The 16,040-nt window shown below is 40.7% G+C and overlaps 1 protein-coding gene across 4 annotated transcripts in view; it reads left to right on the top strand.

The window, feature by feature from the left end:
- The window catches only part of rnf111 (ring finger protein 111), a 32,233-nt gene that overhangs the window by 2,416 nt on the left and 13,777 nt on the right, over positions 1-16,040 (top strand). For all 4 annotated transcript variants that reach the window (XM_034870474.1, XM_034870490.1, XM_034870464.1 and 1 more), the window contains 2 exons: positions 1,953-2,912; positions 6,916-7,048. In XM_034870474.1, the coding sequence (XP_034726365.1) occupies positions 2,036-2,912; positions 6,916-7,048 (1,010 nt within the window). In that variant the 5' untranslated portion in view covers positions 1,953-2,035. The remainder of the gene's footprint in view (positions 1-1,952; positions 2,913-6,915; positions 7,049-16,040) is intronic.

Below are 16,040 nucleotides of genomic sequence, written 5' to 3'. Positions count from 1 at the left end.
TACACATGGAGTGAGTCTTAACAGAGACACACTTTTCTTTTTTATTCACAAAGTAGGCTGCGTTTTAGCTATGCTGGAATTTGGCGTTGCTCTGGGAGACCTTACACCCCTGTGAAAATTCTTCCACTGCAACATACCTAAAGAGTCCCTTTCTCTTTGGAGCTATTTGTTGGTGTACACAAATATAGACAGAATCCCATTTCATTTAATCTGATTGATGCATTGCCTGCAATCAACAATAAAGCAAACACAAGGTGTACTGAGTTTTGAGTCAGCCTGTGGGTATTTCTTTTCATCTTTAATCATTAGCCTTGAGTCCTGCTTTCTTAATTCGTGTAAAAAACAGAATGAATGAACGTATTACCTCGCATTGAACACCATCAAGTATTGTCATAGGCATATTAATATTTGTTTTGAGGCCTATGTGCTGTTGATTTGTCAGTGAAATGCTCAAAAATAATCTGTAATTGCATTTTAGTTAAAAGCAAGTTTGCTATGCTGTGCTGTAATGTTGAACAATTCAGTGAGGATAGCATAATGAGAACTAAAACTATCATAAGGCCTACATTAGGAAAACGTTTAAGATAGATTACACACTTTGTTTTTCTCTAATAAATTAAGAAGTTTATGCTTTTTATACTCCTTGCCTTTTTTTGTATTTCTTTTTACCTTCTATTCTTTCATTCTATTCTACTTCTATTTTTATTCAATTCCCTAGAAACCTTTTGATAGTCCTTGTAATTGGTACAGAAGGGATGGGTAGTATTATTAGAAGTCCTTTATTGAAAGATTTTGTCATATTTGTAACATTCCTGGTCGTGGAACAACGGATCAGATCTTCACACTTGCAAGGATCCTGGAGGGAGCCTGGGAGTATGCCCAACCAGTCTACATCTGTTTTGTGGATTTAGAGAAGGCGTATGCCGGGTCTCCCAGGAGATACTGTGGGAGGTGCTGCGGGAGTATCGGGTGGGGGGGGGTTCCCTTCTCAGGGCCATCCAATCTCTGTATGACCGAAGCGAGAGCTGTGTCCGTGTTCTCAGCAGTAAGTCAGACTTGTTTCAGGTGAGGGTTGGCCTGTGCCAAGGCTGTGCTTTGTCACCAATCCTGTTTATAATATATGTGGACAGGATATCAAGACGTAGTCGAGGTGGGGAGGGGTTGCAGTTCGGTGGGCTGGGGATGTCATCACTACTTTTTGCGGTTGATGTGGTCCTGATGGCATCATCGGCCTGTGATGAAGGCTGGGTCATGACCGAAAGAACGAGATTCAGTGTACAAGAGACTGAAATGGGTTTCCCTAGGAGGGTGGCTGGCGTCTCCCTTCGAGATAGGGTGAGACCCACCGTCATCCGAGAGGAGCTCGAAGTAAAGCCACTGCTCCTTCACGTCGAAAGTAGCCAGTTGAGGTGGTTTGGGCATCTGGTAAGAATGCCTCCAGGGCTCCTCCCTAAGGAGGTGTTCCAGGCACATCCAACTGCGAGGAGACCTCAGGGAGGACCCAGGACTAGGTGGCGGGATTATATCTCCAATCTGGCCTGGGAACGCCTCTGGATCCCCAGTCGGAGCTGGTTGATGTGACTCGGGAAAGGGAAATTGGGGGTCCCCTGCTGGAGCTGCTCCCCCCCAACCTGATAACGGATAAGCGGACAAAGATAGATGAATGGATATAACACATTGAAGCAGCTAACTAGCTGTGTCCTCTGATAAACCAGATCTGATTGGATTGTCTTAGAGGCCATTGGTGCTTTAGTTTTTATTTAAAAATTTTTTGCTCATTGGTCAGATTCAAATTTAGATGTGTTGTTTTGCTTTTTATTGTTGAAATTGCTCGTTATTTTCCAGAACCCTTGAAAGGTCCTAATCCTGTCACTGACATAATGATTTGTCCTTTTGCAATCATGCAGCGCAAAGCGGCTTGTGCACCTGTAACTCTATCTTCTTTGATCCAGGTTTTGTGAGATGCAGCGGATAGATGCCTAGGAACTGATGCGAGTACACTTGCTGTTTGCCCTCTGAGGACGGACCTGCCGCCATGAAGAGTGAGGTGCCATCTGAGGCCCCCAGCAGACAGGAGCATCTGAAGGAGCCACTGGTGAACCCAGAGCCCATGGAGGCAGCCAAGAGATTTCCTAACAACATGGAGGTGATTGGAAAGGCCGGCAGTGAATTTGAAACCCTGTGTGAGTCCAGGCACCGGCCCCTGAGGGACACAGGAACACACAGAGACTCAGAACGGACCCTCCCTGGGCGCAGGAAAAGAAAAGGCCAACAGGCAGGGCCATCAGATTGCTCGCTGAAGGAGGGCCACATCAGTGAGAGTTCACTGGCCGCTCAGCGTCCCAGGGTAGAACTTTTACAGCACCCAAATGAGGATGAACATCATCATGAGTCGTCTTTTAGTGACTGTGCTTCCTCCCCCTCCTCTAGCCTGCGATTCGGGGACTCAGACACTCTCAGCTCAGAGGAGGAGGGGGAAGCTGGAGCAACAGGGGGCCAACACAAGGCTCCTGCCATAACAACAGGAGGAGCCGCTGGAGTTGGCCTGCGCCCTGTTCTGGGTCGAACTCGGGGGAATCACTCACATAAGTGGGTGCGCACTGAAGTTGAGCCAGTTCTGCTGAAGCGGCCGTGTCTGAGCAGCCGGAGGCCTCTACATAGGAAACGCTTTGTGAAAACGGCTCCTGCAGGGGGGCAGCGTACTCAGAAGCAAAAGGAGCGACTACTACTGCAGAGAAAGAAACGTGAAGTGATTGCACGTAGGAAGTATGCTCTACTCCATAGCACCAGCAGTTCCAGCGAGGAGCTGAGTGGTGACTCTTCTACCCCCTCTTCTACCGAAGCAGAAGATGAGCTGTATGTAGATGTCAGTAGCACTAGCAGCCAGCCCAACAGTGCTGCTGTAGCCACAGGTAATTACAAACCATGACTCTATTACAGTTGTCTTTGTGTTGCATAGTAATCTTTGTATTATGTCTAACATATCTTGTTTCACAGCATGACGTATGTTACATAGGTTATATCATATGGTTAAAAGCATAAACCAACAGGGAAAGCTTACGTAGTAATCGCAGTATGATCACTATAGCATCTTGGACTAGATGGATCAGTCATTGTTTGTTTATATTTTTAGTGCTATCAAAGATTGTGTTAGTGTTAATGTATGAATATATTTTCTTGATTGCTTAACAGTCAATCAAATAAACTGTACATGGATTGTACAGTATATCAGGGCCTTTTACTCTTATTGAAAAACATTGGTTTAATAAATATCAACAGGCAAAATGCTACACTACAATGTGTACATATTTATTTATTTGATTGATTATTTGAAAAGGCAAAGGTGGGTACCATGACTGTTTTAACAGTATAATGGGAATTATGTCTCCTGAAGCTCAGAGGCACCAGGCCATCTAACATTGCAGAAAACCCCCACAGTCCTGCATGAATTAGCATTTTGTTTAAAATGGTTTAAAAGTTAAAGTACATTGATGCAATGTGTATTAAAATGCACTAAAAAAACTAGAACACAAAATCATAAATGGCTGGTTCCAGAGAAGAGGTCAACAGGTGTTTTAAAGATGAAAAAGATGGAATAGAAGTGAGATGCCCCACTCTGTGGCTAAAACAGAGAGCTCAACACACGGGGAAAAAGGAGCTGCAGCAATGTGCGGTACAACAAAAATATGGTATAACCTCTAAATATAATTATGAACCTGAAAATGAACTTAATATGTGCACTTTAAATAACCCTCATAGGCAATTATTGTTAGAATATATCACACTTTTTAACCATAGACTCCCAGTTCCCTTCACTGTACAATCTGAATTAAATTGGCTATTGCAGAAGTGTGATAATGGTAACAAGCTCACTGTTTACAGAAGCAGGATCACAAGTCTACAGGTTTTTATTCTGCACAAGGTAATTTCATCCTAGCTCTCAACTAGAGAAGGGAAGTTACAGCATTGCATAGTGTTTGGCTGTCATAAACATATGCTCACAAATGGCTCTTGGGCACATCTGATAAAATAATAGCTACTCTCCTCTGCTTTTCATGAACACACACCTGGCATGCTGTAATGGAAACTACAGCCCTCTGTACCTGTTGGAACAACAGGTTTATACCCAAAATGTAAACCATAGCTTTTTGCTATCATTCTCAGCAAAGTGGCACAGACACTTGTGCATATGGAAGTCACCTTCTATTTACAACAGGAGTCAGTATATCCTTTAAAAAGCCCCACGTCTACCTTGGTTCATTGTTCTCCTCATGTAGTCATTTAGCCTCAGCAATATTTCTACTGTTGTGGCCTTTGGGGAGAATGGAAAGTTAGTTGTTGTGCTTCTATGGGAGGCAGGTGGGAGAAAACTCAGGCACTGTTTAGTGACAGGCTTTGCATAGAAACAGCAGGTCTCGCAGGAAAAACCAGGCATGTGTTTACAGCAAGGGAAAGCATGAAGGCAAGTGATGAAAGCTGCCTTCTAAATGTCCAGAGTTTGAGCAAGTGTGTGACGTAGCCAGGAAACAGTTTAATCCTACCTCTAACCTGAGATACAACAGAATATATTAAATGTGAATAAACAACATGTAAAAATCCTTTTGAGTGCAGGTCCCACCTACCTTGTTGTTTTAGGTCAGATAAAATTCTACAAATTCCCTTATGCACACGCCAACTGATGATTTGTCACACTACATTGTTGGCATTGTCAATGGTGGTTGCAAAGGCTGAGTATTCAGGCTAGAGCCCATTGCATGTCATCTCACCACCGACTGATCGAAACAAAGTGGATGGTTGAACTTCAGAAAGTCGTCACTTGGGCTTTTTACATTCTTTGTTCCAGAGTTTGTCATATTAGGTCTATTGGTAGTAGGTATTTATTTACGTAGTCAAACACTGCAATGATTGGCTACAAATCTGTACAAGTTGTAAGCAAGGCGTTGTTGTTTGTGTAATCACATGAAGGCTTTACCAGAGTGCCTGGCTGCTAGTCTTGCAGAGGGTGCTAAGCAGCAGTTCTCTGGAGACAATTGGAATAGAAATCACACTGGGGAAAGATGGCAAGGCACTTAGCGATTTGCTTGAAAACACAGTATAGACTTCTGCTGCATAGAATTGTATTACTTTGTTAATCATTCACACAAGTAATGAATCAGTTACCTTAAAACGTTGTGTTAAAATGTTTTGCTTACAGTCACTGCACAGGTAAATCGGAACAGACATATCTTAATGTTCTGTCTTTTGTATTGGTTGAAATATATCTGTCTGCCATAAATGCTTTGGCTGAAGATTTACATTTAAAGCTTAAGAATGTAGAAGAGAATTTGTAACCTTGACTCATACACCAAATGCATGAGTCAGCAACTCTCACACTGGGAATTGGGATAAACGTATGCCTGGGCTTAAAGCTTAAAATAAACCAGTAAATTAAGCTGTGTTCACTTTGTGAAAAAACACAACACAGAATTTATTTAAGTAGGCAGTGGCTCCATTAAGAAGACTGAGGAGAATGATCCCAAAGAATGGTCCCAAATTAGTGTGCCATGACTATAACTCGTTTGAGCAGTGCCTGTAATGAACTAGGCTCTTTGTATGCAATGTAGGTGTCATTAATAAACATGCAGCACCTCTAGCAATGAAGTATGACAGGGATCTTTTTGTGCATAATGTGGTCAATGTAATTTAGAAATATAGATAACATCTGTCTCATTTTGCAAACCTTATGGAAAAACAGTAGGTGTTATGAATATGCATTTTCATTATTGAATATCTGTGAATATTGCGGCCCTTAGGATCTACATTTGTTTCATGATATAATTTTTTGATTTGAGTGGTTTGTTTTATAAAAATTATTTCAAACTAAAATGGTTGAATAAAAAAACGTAGTCTTACAAATTGTCATTGAGAAATTAACTATCCTTAACTCTCTTTCTGATGTTTTATTGCAACCATCTACTTTTAGTGAACACACCTGAGGGGGCTTTCATGGCATTTAGTCCAGGCAGAGATGAAGTGAGATCTAGTGCACAGGGAACCAATCACAGGGCACATTGGGGAACGGTGAAGGAAGAAAGTCAATCCCAGTGAGCACTGATGACCTACATTTCTCCTGTTAAACTGTTGAGCCTGATGATACTGCTGTTAGCATGATGAAACTTGAGAAATACTATCTGGCTACTTATACAGCTTGCTTGGTGTTAGACTAAGCCATTAAGAAAGAAAGAAAGGGGGACCGGCTTTTTAAAAATCAAAGCAGGAAAAGTACATGTCTATGCTGTATGAGAATATGCTGTATGATGACTTCACTTAAATGTGTTTGTTTGTTCATTCATTTGTACCCAACTTTAATGGGAAATATTCCTGATTAATAGATGTAAACTGTCATAAAGCGTAGTCGGGCTACAAGTTTTCATTTCAAGTATGTATTTTCTGTTAATTGTATTTAGGGCTGGATTAAAATAATTGATTCTCCATTTAAATGGATTTTTGTTTAAGTGATCCAATATTGATTTATAAAATCCAGACATCCATCTTTTAATAATGCCTTTTTACCACACATGTATAAGTAAAAAGTACTTTAAACAAACTTTTTGGGGGTTTATTCATAATGTAAGCATCAACCTGGTGCATTATATGTAAAAGGAGGGTTGTTTCTTACTTGTACAATTTACAGCAGAAGTTCATTGAGAACCTATTTTATCTCCAATCTATTTTATCTCCAAGTCACTGCAATATAGAATTTGAAGTATAGAATCAAATCAGAAATGTAATCAAATCGGGACATTGTGAATCAGAATACAATCGATTCAGGAAATCATGTGACACCTAGCCCAAATTGTATTGTAGTTGAATGCTTTCTTTTCCTTTCTTCTGAATGTGCGTCTTTACTATAATAAATTCTACTGGTGTGCTCAGGTGGCTTGGATGAAGATGTGGTGGTGATTGAGGCCACTCCAGCTCCAGCACCGGCTGTCCCTGCAAGCGAGGAGATCAACGTCACCTCAACAGACAGTGAAGTGGAGATCGTCACGGTCGGAGATGGTTTCAGGTAGACACTTCAGCTTTTTCAGCCGGCATTGAAATAATGTTCTTATATTAATTTTGCATTAGCTCAACTGACCTAATATAGCGCGGGCTGTGCATTCCAGTCATAGTGTTTTTTGATCCCTTTTGAGTAAGTTCCTCTTACTTGTCTGGTTACTAAACATCAGCCTTGTTTAGTTGATAACCTTAGGGTATGGGTCTCTCTATCACTACTAGTGTAACATAGTATCGTTTATATTTTTTTTGTTAGGTCACAAGGACTGCACGATGGTTCTAGAACATATTAATCCTATGAATACTTTTACTAACTGTATGTCAGCAGATAACATGTTTGAGGCCATTTGTGAGTTGTGTGGACAGCCAAACTATTGGCAAGAGAAACCCCCAAATATTCATGTTAACAACTTTTAGCTTTCCTACTGTGGGGAGAGGATCTACAGACTAAAAAGGTTTAGGACCTAATAATGAACCCTGGTACAGCACAAGTATAATTACCAAATGAGGTACTAAACCTTTCTCTTTTATCAAAAAGGTCAGATAAGAGCAAAGTTTAACCTGCTTCTGTAATAGGCTAATCATTTTTTATACTCAAACCCAATGTGGTTTTGGGTTCTGTTGGAACTAAAATCAAAAACAGCAGATTGATGCAGACGTGTACATCAATATTTAGCCAGATCAAAACATTTCAGAAATGTTATTGTTTGTTAGGAATGTTCAGAGCGTTGTTGTCTTGTGAGTAATCTGCTGAGGACAAGCATCTCAGTACATTTGCTCTGGTCATGTGGTGTTCTTTAGCGCATGAAGAACTCCTTTCCCTGCGCAGCTGGTTGTGCTATTTTATGTGATGTTTACTAGGGTAGTCTTTCCTGTTTAAAAACAATAAGTTGCAATGTTTTATTACTGATAGCTGCTTTTGGTGTGATTCTATATGTGAACTTGGATAGTAGTCAGTAGTCTCTTTAGCTGGGACAATAACTGAGCACCAGTGTATTGGTGGTATTAGTGTTCATAAGGTGTCACACTGGTTTGTGTGACAGGCGGACAATGGAGAAGTGGATGATGCTGCAAAAGTATATATGGACCTTTCAATTTATTTATTTTCCTTATTAAACCTTTCTTAATTAGAATATATTTGGTACTTAGATTTGTTCTATAGGACCATAGCAACTGCCTTTTAAGCCTACAGTGTGTAAATCTTTGATACCAAAAATATACTCTTAAGTTAACGTTAAGTATAGCTTAAGAAACACCATAACTTAAATTACTTTAAAAAATAATAATTACGTTATTTCCAAAATTAGGAAATAAATCATCTGAGGTACCCAACTTATCACAAAAGTGATGTTGTTATCTTAACTCTTATGCGCAATTCATGATTGTGCGGAGACTCCACGCAAAGCTTTTGCTGTAGCCTACGTAAGTGGCCTGAAGTTTATACTTATTTTTTGAGAGCTGCACGTCTGGCTATGCTACTGCGTAGGTTCTTGTCTCCACATACCTACATACGTAGCCACTAAATGGATTTTACACAGAACCATGAATCACGCTTTACTCCTTTCACAGTTGTTTTTCTTGAAGTAAGTTTCTTTTAACAATGGGAGCTATTTGTCATGGTAGGTTCTGTCACTATGGATTTTCTTGTTCATCAATAACAACATGGACGCTCAATTGTAAATGAAATGCTTGAGTAAAGTTCTTTAACTCGATTAAGGCCTTAACCACATAATGTGTTAGTGATTGCATGTAGGAGTAACCAATATGACAGAATTAGAAAAGGGAGTAAATGCCGTTTTCTGAGTTTTCTTATTGCTAGTGTTTAAAGAGCTGTATGGTTCTTAGGAAGGGGGGGGGGGGGGGGGGGGGGGGGGCAGTGTTCTCCAATGCTTTGCTCATAGCTTACATTGCCCAGGGAAAGTAGGCTGCATGGCTTGTTGTTTATAGAAACAAAACCATATCACGCTGAAGGGACCTGCTCAATGCCCTTTTTATTTACAAAAATGTCTGTAAAGGAGCATTTCCATGACTCAAATTGTTTGTTTGAGGTGCTCTTTGGATGGGACAAATATATATATATATATATATATATATATATATATATATATATATATATATATTCTGATATATATATTCTGATGACTGTAGTCATTTGATATTCTGATGACTCTTCCATAAAGACCATATTTAAGTATCTCTTTATATTGGAATGGTGTAGCACAACTCCGGTGTCTGCCAGGTCTTTCTGGATGGATCGTGCAGTCAAACGTGGGTTTTGACTTGCTTTGCTCAAAATCCTGCGAGCTGTTCTGTCTGATATTTTTCTTGGTCTTCAAGATCTTGCTTTAACTTCCACTGTTCCTGATGACTCTCATTTCTTAATTACATTCCAAACAGAGGATATTGGCATCTGAAAACGCTTTGCTATCTTGTTATAGCTTTCTCCTGCTTTGTGAGCGTCAACTATTTTTAGTTTCAGTTTTCTAGACAACTGCTTAGAAGAACCCAGGGTGCTGATTGTTGGGGCAAGGTCAGATGAGTCTGGGCATTTAAAACCTTAAGATTGACATCACCTGGTCTTTCCAGACAATGATTGAGAACAATCCATGACATTGTCAGTTCTCAGTTTTCCAAAGGGGGCGGTGCATGCTATAAAGTCTGCAGGGTGCCCAAACTTTTGCCGATGCCATTTTTTAGTTTTCTGTTATTTTGAAAGTGTAATTGATGGAAATAAAATCTAACTTTTTGTGACCTAATATACAAATGTCTAATCTGTCATTTGATGCCTTTTGGAGATTTTTCCGTCTTTTCTTGGCTTCTTTTTGCACATTAATAAAATGTTTTACCTGGAGTGCCCAATCTTTCAAGCCCCACTGTATATATCAAAATAAATATAATTTAACATGTTTTTAAATGTCAATTCATGCTGAAAAGATTACAATCAACACCCGTGAGAGGGCGCTCTATGCTTGTGGCAACTATATGCTGCTCCTAAAGACAACTGATAATGACTGAGAACAACCAAAATGCCCACAAAAAGAAAATGCAGTTCTGCAGATTACAAACTGAATGTAGTAAAATATGCAACAGGTAATCGAGCAGCAGAAAGAAGGTTTGGAGTGAGCCAGAAACTTGTGAGGGACTGGCGATGAGGTTACTCATACTGCAATAAAGAAAACAAAGTAAGCAAATCGCGGGCCGAAAGCGAGCTGGAGGAACGGGTCCACAGATGGGTGCTTGAACAGCGTACTGCCGGGAGAGGCTTGTCAACAGTGCAGTTACGGCTACACGCCCTGGTAGTTGTTCTGTGTGCCCTAGTATAGTTGAATAACTGTTAAAGGTCCCATGGCATGAAAATTTCACTTAAGTTTCAGAATTGTTAACATTAGTATGAGTTGCCCCAGCCTGCCTGTGGTCCCCCAGTGGCTAGAAATGGCAAAAGCTGTAAACCAAGCCCTGGGTATCCTGCTCTGCCTTTGAGTAAATGAAAGCTCAGATGGACCGATTTGGAAACTTGCTCCTTAGGAGGTCATAAGGGGCAAGGTTACCTCCCCTTTCTCTGCTTTGCCCACCCAAAAATGTGGCCCGCCCGTGAGAAAGAGAGAGACATCATGGCTTTCAAACAAGCAAAGTGACAGTTGGTAAAGGCCACACCCCCAGCCTCCACCTTGCCCCCCTCTCTCCTCCTCCACAGCTACAGACACAGAAATGGCACATCCTAAGGAAAGCTCATTGTGGGACTGGCTCTAGTGGCTGTACTTCTGCACCAAGGCTGAATTTTGGAAAAGAGACCTCAGATACAGTAATAGGGGACCACCATGGCCTATAGAAAAGCATCCAAAAAGCACAATGTCATGGGACCTTTAATGTGTTATGTTAACATGCCAGACACCTTACGTATTTAGCCTATTGTTTGGTGTGCTAAATGTCTGTTCTTGGTCTTGGTTTTTGTGAAAAAAATGTCTAATTAAGTGCATCTTATAGTCCAGTGCAACTTATGTTTTTTCCTCTTCATGACGCATTTTTTGACTTATACTCCAGAGCAACTTATTAGTACGGAAAATACGGTATAGTGTTTTTGTATACTCCAGCCCATTTACTAGAAATCAGTTATACTTTCAATTTCTGCCAGCCTTGGTTTTAATCAACTTCTACAATGTGTGAAAACAGGTTTGTAGAGGCTTGAAACATGCGCAAGTTAGATTAACCTTTTCAGTAAACATAAGCCCCTTTCACACACAGCCTGTTTGAGGCAGGAATGTTGTGACATTATTCTGTATAAAAGACAGGGACGGGGGGGGGCAGCATTGTTCTGCCGTTAAGCCAGCAATAGAGGTAGTAACAGAGAGAGACACACACTCACTCACTCACTCACTCACTCACTCAAAGGTCCAATGGCATGAATATTTCAACAAAAATATGCGTTCCCCGAGCCTGCCTAGGGTCCCCCAGTGGCTAGAAATGGCTATAGGTGTACACCGAGCCATGGGTATCCTGCTCTGCTTTTGAGAAGAAAAAAAAAGATTCCAGATTGTCCCATCTGAAAGTTCAGATGGACTGTTCTGGAATCATGCCCCTTATGAAGGGCAAGGTTAATTTCCCCGTCAAGGCCACACCCCCACTGGCTCTAGTGGCTGTAATTCTGCACCAAGGCTCGACTTCAGGAAAGAGACTTCAGAAAGGGGTCCTCTAAGGGCTATAGGAAAGCATCGTCAAAAGAAGCATGACATAGGACCTTTAATGGCACGGCAATGACAGAGATGCATGCAAAGATAATTCTATGATAAGAGAGGTTGATGACAAAAATGTCAGAACAGCTACTTGCTTACTGGGACATCTCTGACAACAAGATCAGAACATAGGTAAAGTCCATCAATTACTACCTGTGAGTAGCTTAAAATACATTCTATACCAGAACAAATGTATTGCTAAATCCGTATCATGGCTACCATATCATCAAATATAACGCCTACCCCTAACTAGGGAAATGGAAATGTAGTTGGGTAAATAGGGTAGTTGATAAGACTTTAAGAAATATGCAGAACATGGCACTCGGTTTCTCTTAGAATTACTAAATATTTACAGTGCAAGTTATATATTAGATAAATGGCTCCTAGTGTCATTTTCTGCAGCCCGCTCCATTTTCCTCACTCCATTGAGAATCTTATTTTTCTGTTCTCATTATATCACTTCCTGCCTCAATACTCCACTAATTCCACATGTAGGCCATTATGCAGCTAAATTCACAAACTTCTGTCTTTGTGTCAACCACTATCTGTATCCCTTTTTAGTCTTTTCTTCTTTTTCAATTGAAAATCGTGAAGTGAAATGTGCCGAGCTTGGAATGCTATTGCTTATCTAATCATCCTGTTTTCCTGACTGTTAAAGATGTCCTGGCTAGCTAGAGAATGCAGGGATGAGCTTCCCTGAAGGGGGATGGGCAACAGGAACGCAGGAGGGCGGGCCGAACCCAAGGCCAACTGAATGAGCAGTAAAAGCTTTGTTGACACCGCCAGTGGTCCGATTTGTGAACTTCTGCTTTTGTGCAGTTTATGTCAATTTAGGAACAATACATGTGCACGCTTAGACGAACAATGTGTCATAGCCTAGTTTTTTTTGGTAGTGTAATAGTGAGTTGAAAATAACTCAATTAAGTATGTATTGTTTTTTGATTGATTGGTTCCCATTGATCCCACTTATTTCATTTGGTTTGCGTAAGTAAGAACAAGTCCATTATGATGTTTACCAACCTTCATGAAGGTTATACTTTTTAGAACAGTCAATGTTGAAACAGTTTTAGAGAGGTTCAACAACACCACAAACTATCCTCCAAAAAGATCATAAAGATCACACAGATTTAACCGAAAGCAGACATTATAACTTTCATGGAAGTAGGATGTATTTCAGGACTGTAATAATTAGACTGCATTAGTAGATAAGTGAACCTAATAATCTGGCAACTGAGTGTACATTTTCCTATCATTCAGTTGCACAATGCACATGTAGCCCCAAAGTAGGCCTACATTGATAAAGATTATTTTCTCCTTTCCTATGATGTTTTCTCTAGTATAATTTCTTGAAAATTCATGTCTGTGGACTGAGGAGTGTCTCTAACTTGTGGACAGGATTTGGAGAGTCCATTCCCTTCATCCCAGCTTGAACAAAATGTCAAAGTTCAAATACAGTTTTCAACCAATAGCAGCGCGTTAGGGACATGGTGCAAAATGTAACTGAAATCAGGGCAAAGCAACCATTTTGAACCCAAACACGCTCTCCTCACATTGCCAGTTGAGATGCTGTCAGTATGTGGATATGTTTAATTTGAATAACTTGTTATTTATTTGTTTGTGCCACTCCACAGTTCGCTCACTTGCGAAGCAGTGCAGTAGGAGAACATTCCAGTGTTTTAACAGTGCACTGTGGGGCGAGTTTGGCAGCAATGTACCTAGAGCACAGTGAGTTACAATAAGCAAGGATTATGTAGCTGATGTGGACAAAAATCAGCCCCTGGCCTGATTCTGCATATCAGCCCAGGACATGCATAGTAATTGGGTCACAAAACGATTTGAATGTCATTAGACTTTCTGTGACTACAGCACATACTGCCATCAGTATTCCAATGTAGATCCTATCTATGTAACAGTAATGTTGTGCCTGTGTTTGAGATCGCTACAAACAGATCAACAAACAATGAAGTAACTTTCATTGAATGAATGATCCACAAACATATCCCATCAACCTAAAAAAAAAACGTATTCCTCTGAAATTGGAGATTTAGTAGACGTTCAATTTGCAGCTTTAAGCCTACTTGCCCAAATTTTACTTAAGCAAAACGTTGGGTGGTATGATGTACTCATTTATTGATGTACATTTCCTCTCATGTTTCTACATTGAAATGGAAGGGCAAATGTCAAGATCTGGCAATGCCACTCTGTAATTATAATGATAGATTTTCTTGATTTAAGATGAAGGGATATGCATCACTCCTCATTATATCAGCCAAGTCTCTACTGGGAGTTAGAAAGTGACGTAATTATACTCTAATTTTGAAGACAAACTTGATACTTTCATCATTGCAAAGGTTGATTCCTCAAATTGTTTGCCAGTTTTATTCCAGTGTTATTTCTACCTTGTATGATCTAATTCCTTTTAACTCCCAAGCCAGTAGTTTACTCTATTTTACTGCAGTGTTCAGCGCTCCTCTGATCCCTGGGGCATGTGTCTCTCATCACCTTGGCTTGGCACAACCTCAGCATTGCCAAGCCACCCATTCCCATAGTGTTCATGTTTACAATGTACTGTTTACCTCTCCCCTTCCCCCCTCCCACCCCCAGGAGATCTTGGTGGTAAACAGATATTTACAAAATAATCCCAGGTCTACTTAATTAGGAACCCCTCCCTAGTGGCTACTCCTGCTCCCTGGGATCAACCCAGAGCTGAGGAGCCTGGCCAATTGATACACCGACACAACAACCTTTTCCCCTTTTCTGGATACCATCCTCATTGCTGTGTCTTGTGGGTAGTTACAACTGTGTGCACAACTTTGTTTTAGTTATTTGTGAAGTACAAAAGTTAATCTTCTATTCCACTTGCATTGTGCAGCATGTCGCACAGGATATTGAATTGAAAGCAGACAGTACAAGCTGCTGGGAATCCCCTTTATCACTAAAAGCAGTGTAAAAGGCATTTCCTGCGTTAAAACACATCTGAGGAATGTGATCAAAACCCGGGCTGGGCCGGCGGCCTGCCTCTAGCAGAGATCCATGCTCTCAGTCAAAAATGTCTTTGCAGTGGGCCACCAGTGCGGTGCCAAAAATTGATTGCTGTCTATCCTACATTCAAATGATCAAATTAATTGTACACAAACTCTTACAAGGTTCTTGGGCTCTACAGCACTTTGCTGCTGGCGGTTGTGTACATTTCCCCAGCAGGAAGAGCCGGGCTCCCTGCTTCCCCCACCCAGGCCACATTGCTACCTGGATGTGTGACAGCTAGACAAAAAAAGGGGACACGCCAAATTTAGATGATCCCTGCCGAGACGCACCTGGTTGTAGCGCTCTTATAGTCAGATAACGTTGTGGAAAAAAATGACTGGGAACCAAGCAATCGGCCCGTTTCAAACAGGCATGCGCTTCAAACAGGCGCTGCACTAGTTGAAATAACTTTAAAATAGAAAAATAAAAAAAACACAAACGTTTTTGTAAGTGTTTCTTATAATTTAGATTTAAAAAGGAAGAACCCATAAATTAAGTATTCATACTATAAAAAAAAAATTGTTTTAGTTTTTTTTATTTATTGCTAATTTTATCAAGTGCAAAGAGAGGGCTAAGAAAAAGAGAGACACGTTACATAAACATTGACACCAAGAGCTTTTGGCACTCAATACACATCCTTTTCCCTCTGCTCCTGTGCATCTTTTAAACGCAGCAAGGGAACAGCAGTGAAATCCCCTAGCCACAAAGCTCCATGGTATCCAGATTTACGGCACGCCCATATAGTCTCTTGCTAGTCTCTTGGGTTCATCCCTCCTCCCTATGATCACCTGTCTTTACGGTACTGTGGGGGAAATGTGGCTATTGCCTGGCTACTCAGAGAGCAAGGGGTAGAGCAACAACAGCCTTCGAAAGAGAAAATTAAAAGGGGAAAAAAAGAAGGGCTGAAGGCAGGGCAAAAGAAGTACAGACTATTGTAGCGAGATATAGGAAAAAGGAAGGTGGGTGGAAAGAACGGTGAGATTTTGATGGAAGTGATAGGGTGGTTGCAGATGCAGATCTATTGTCATGGGTGGCACTAAGTACCGGGAAAAGCCACAGAGCCTCTGCAAAATGGCCTCATAAAAAACTTTTTTTTGTTTTGACAAATAGTCTAGCTAGCTTTCTGGATTTACCCTGCAGTGCTCTGAGAAAAGGTTAACCATAGTCCTCATAAATCGACCAGAGTTTAAAAGACTGCAATTAAACTATATATATATATATATATATATATATATCCATCCATCCATC

This window comes from Etheostoma cragini, chromosome 1, assembly GCF_013103735.1.
Source record: "Etheostoma cragini isolate CJK2018 chromosome 1, CSU_Ecrag_1.0, whole genome shotgun sequence".
Classification (NCBI taxonomy): domain Eukaryota; kingdom Metazoa; phylum Chordata; class Actinopteri; order Perciformes; family Percidae; genus Etheostoma; species Etheostoma cragini.
The sequence above is the reverse complement of the archived record's forward strand: the minus strand, read 5'-3'. Positions and strand labels throughout refer to the sequence as shown.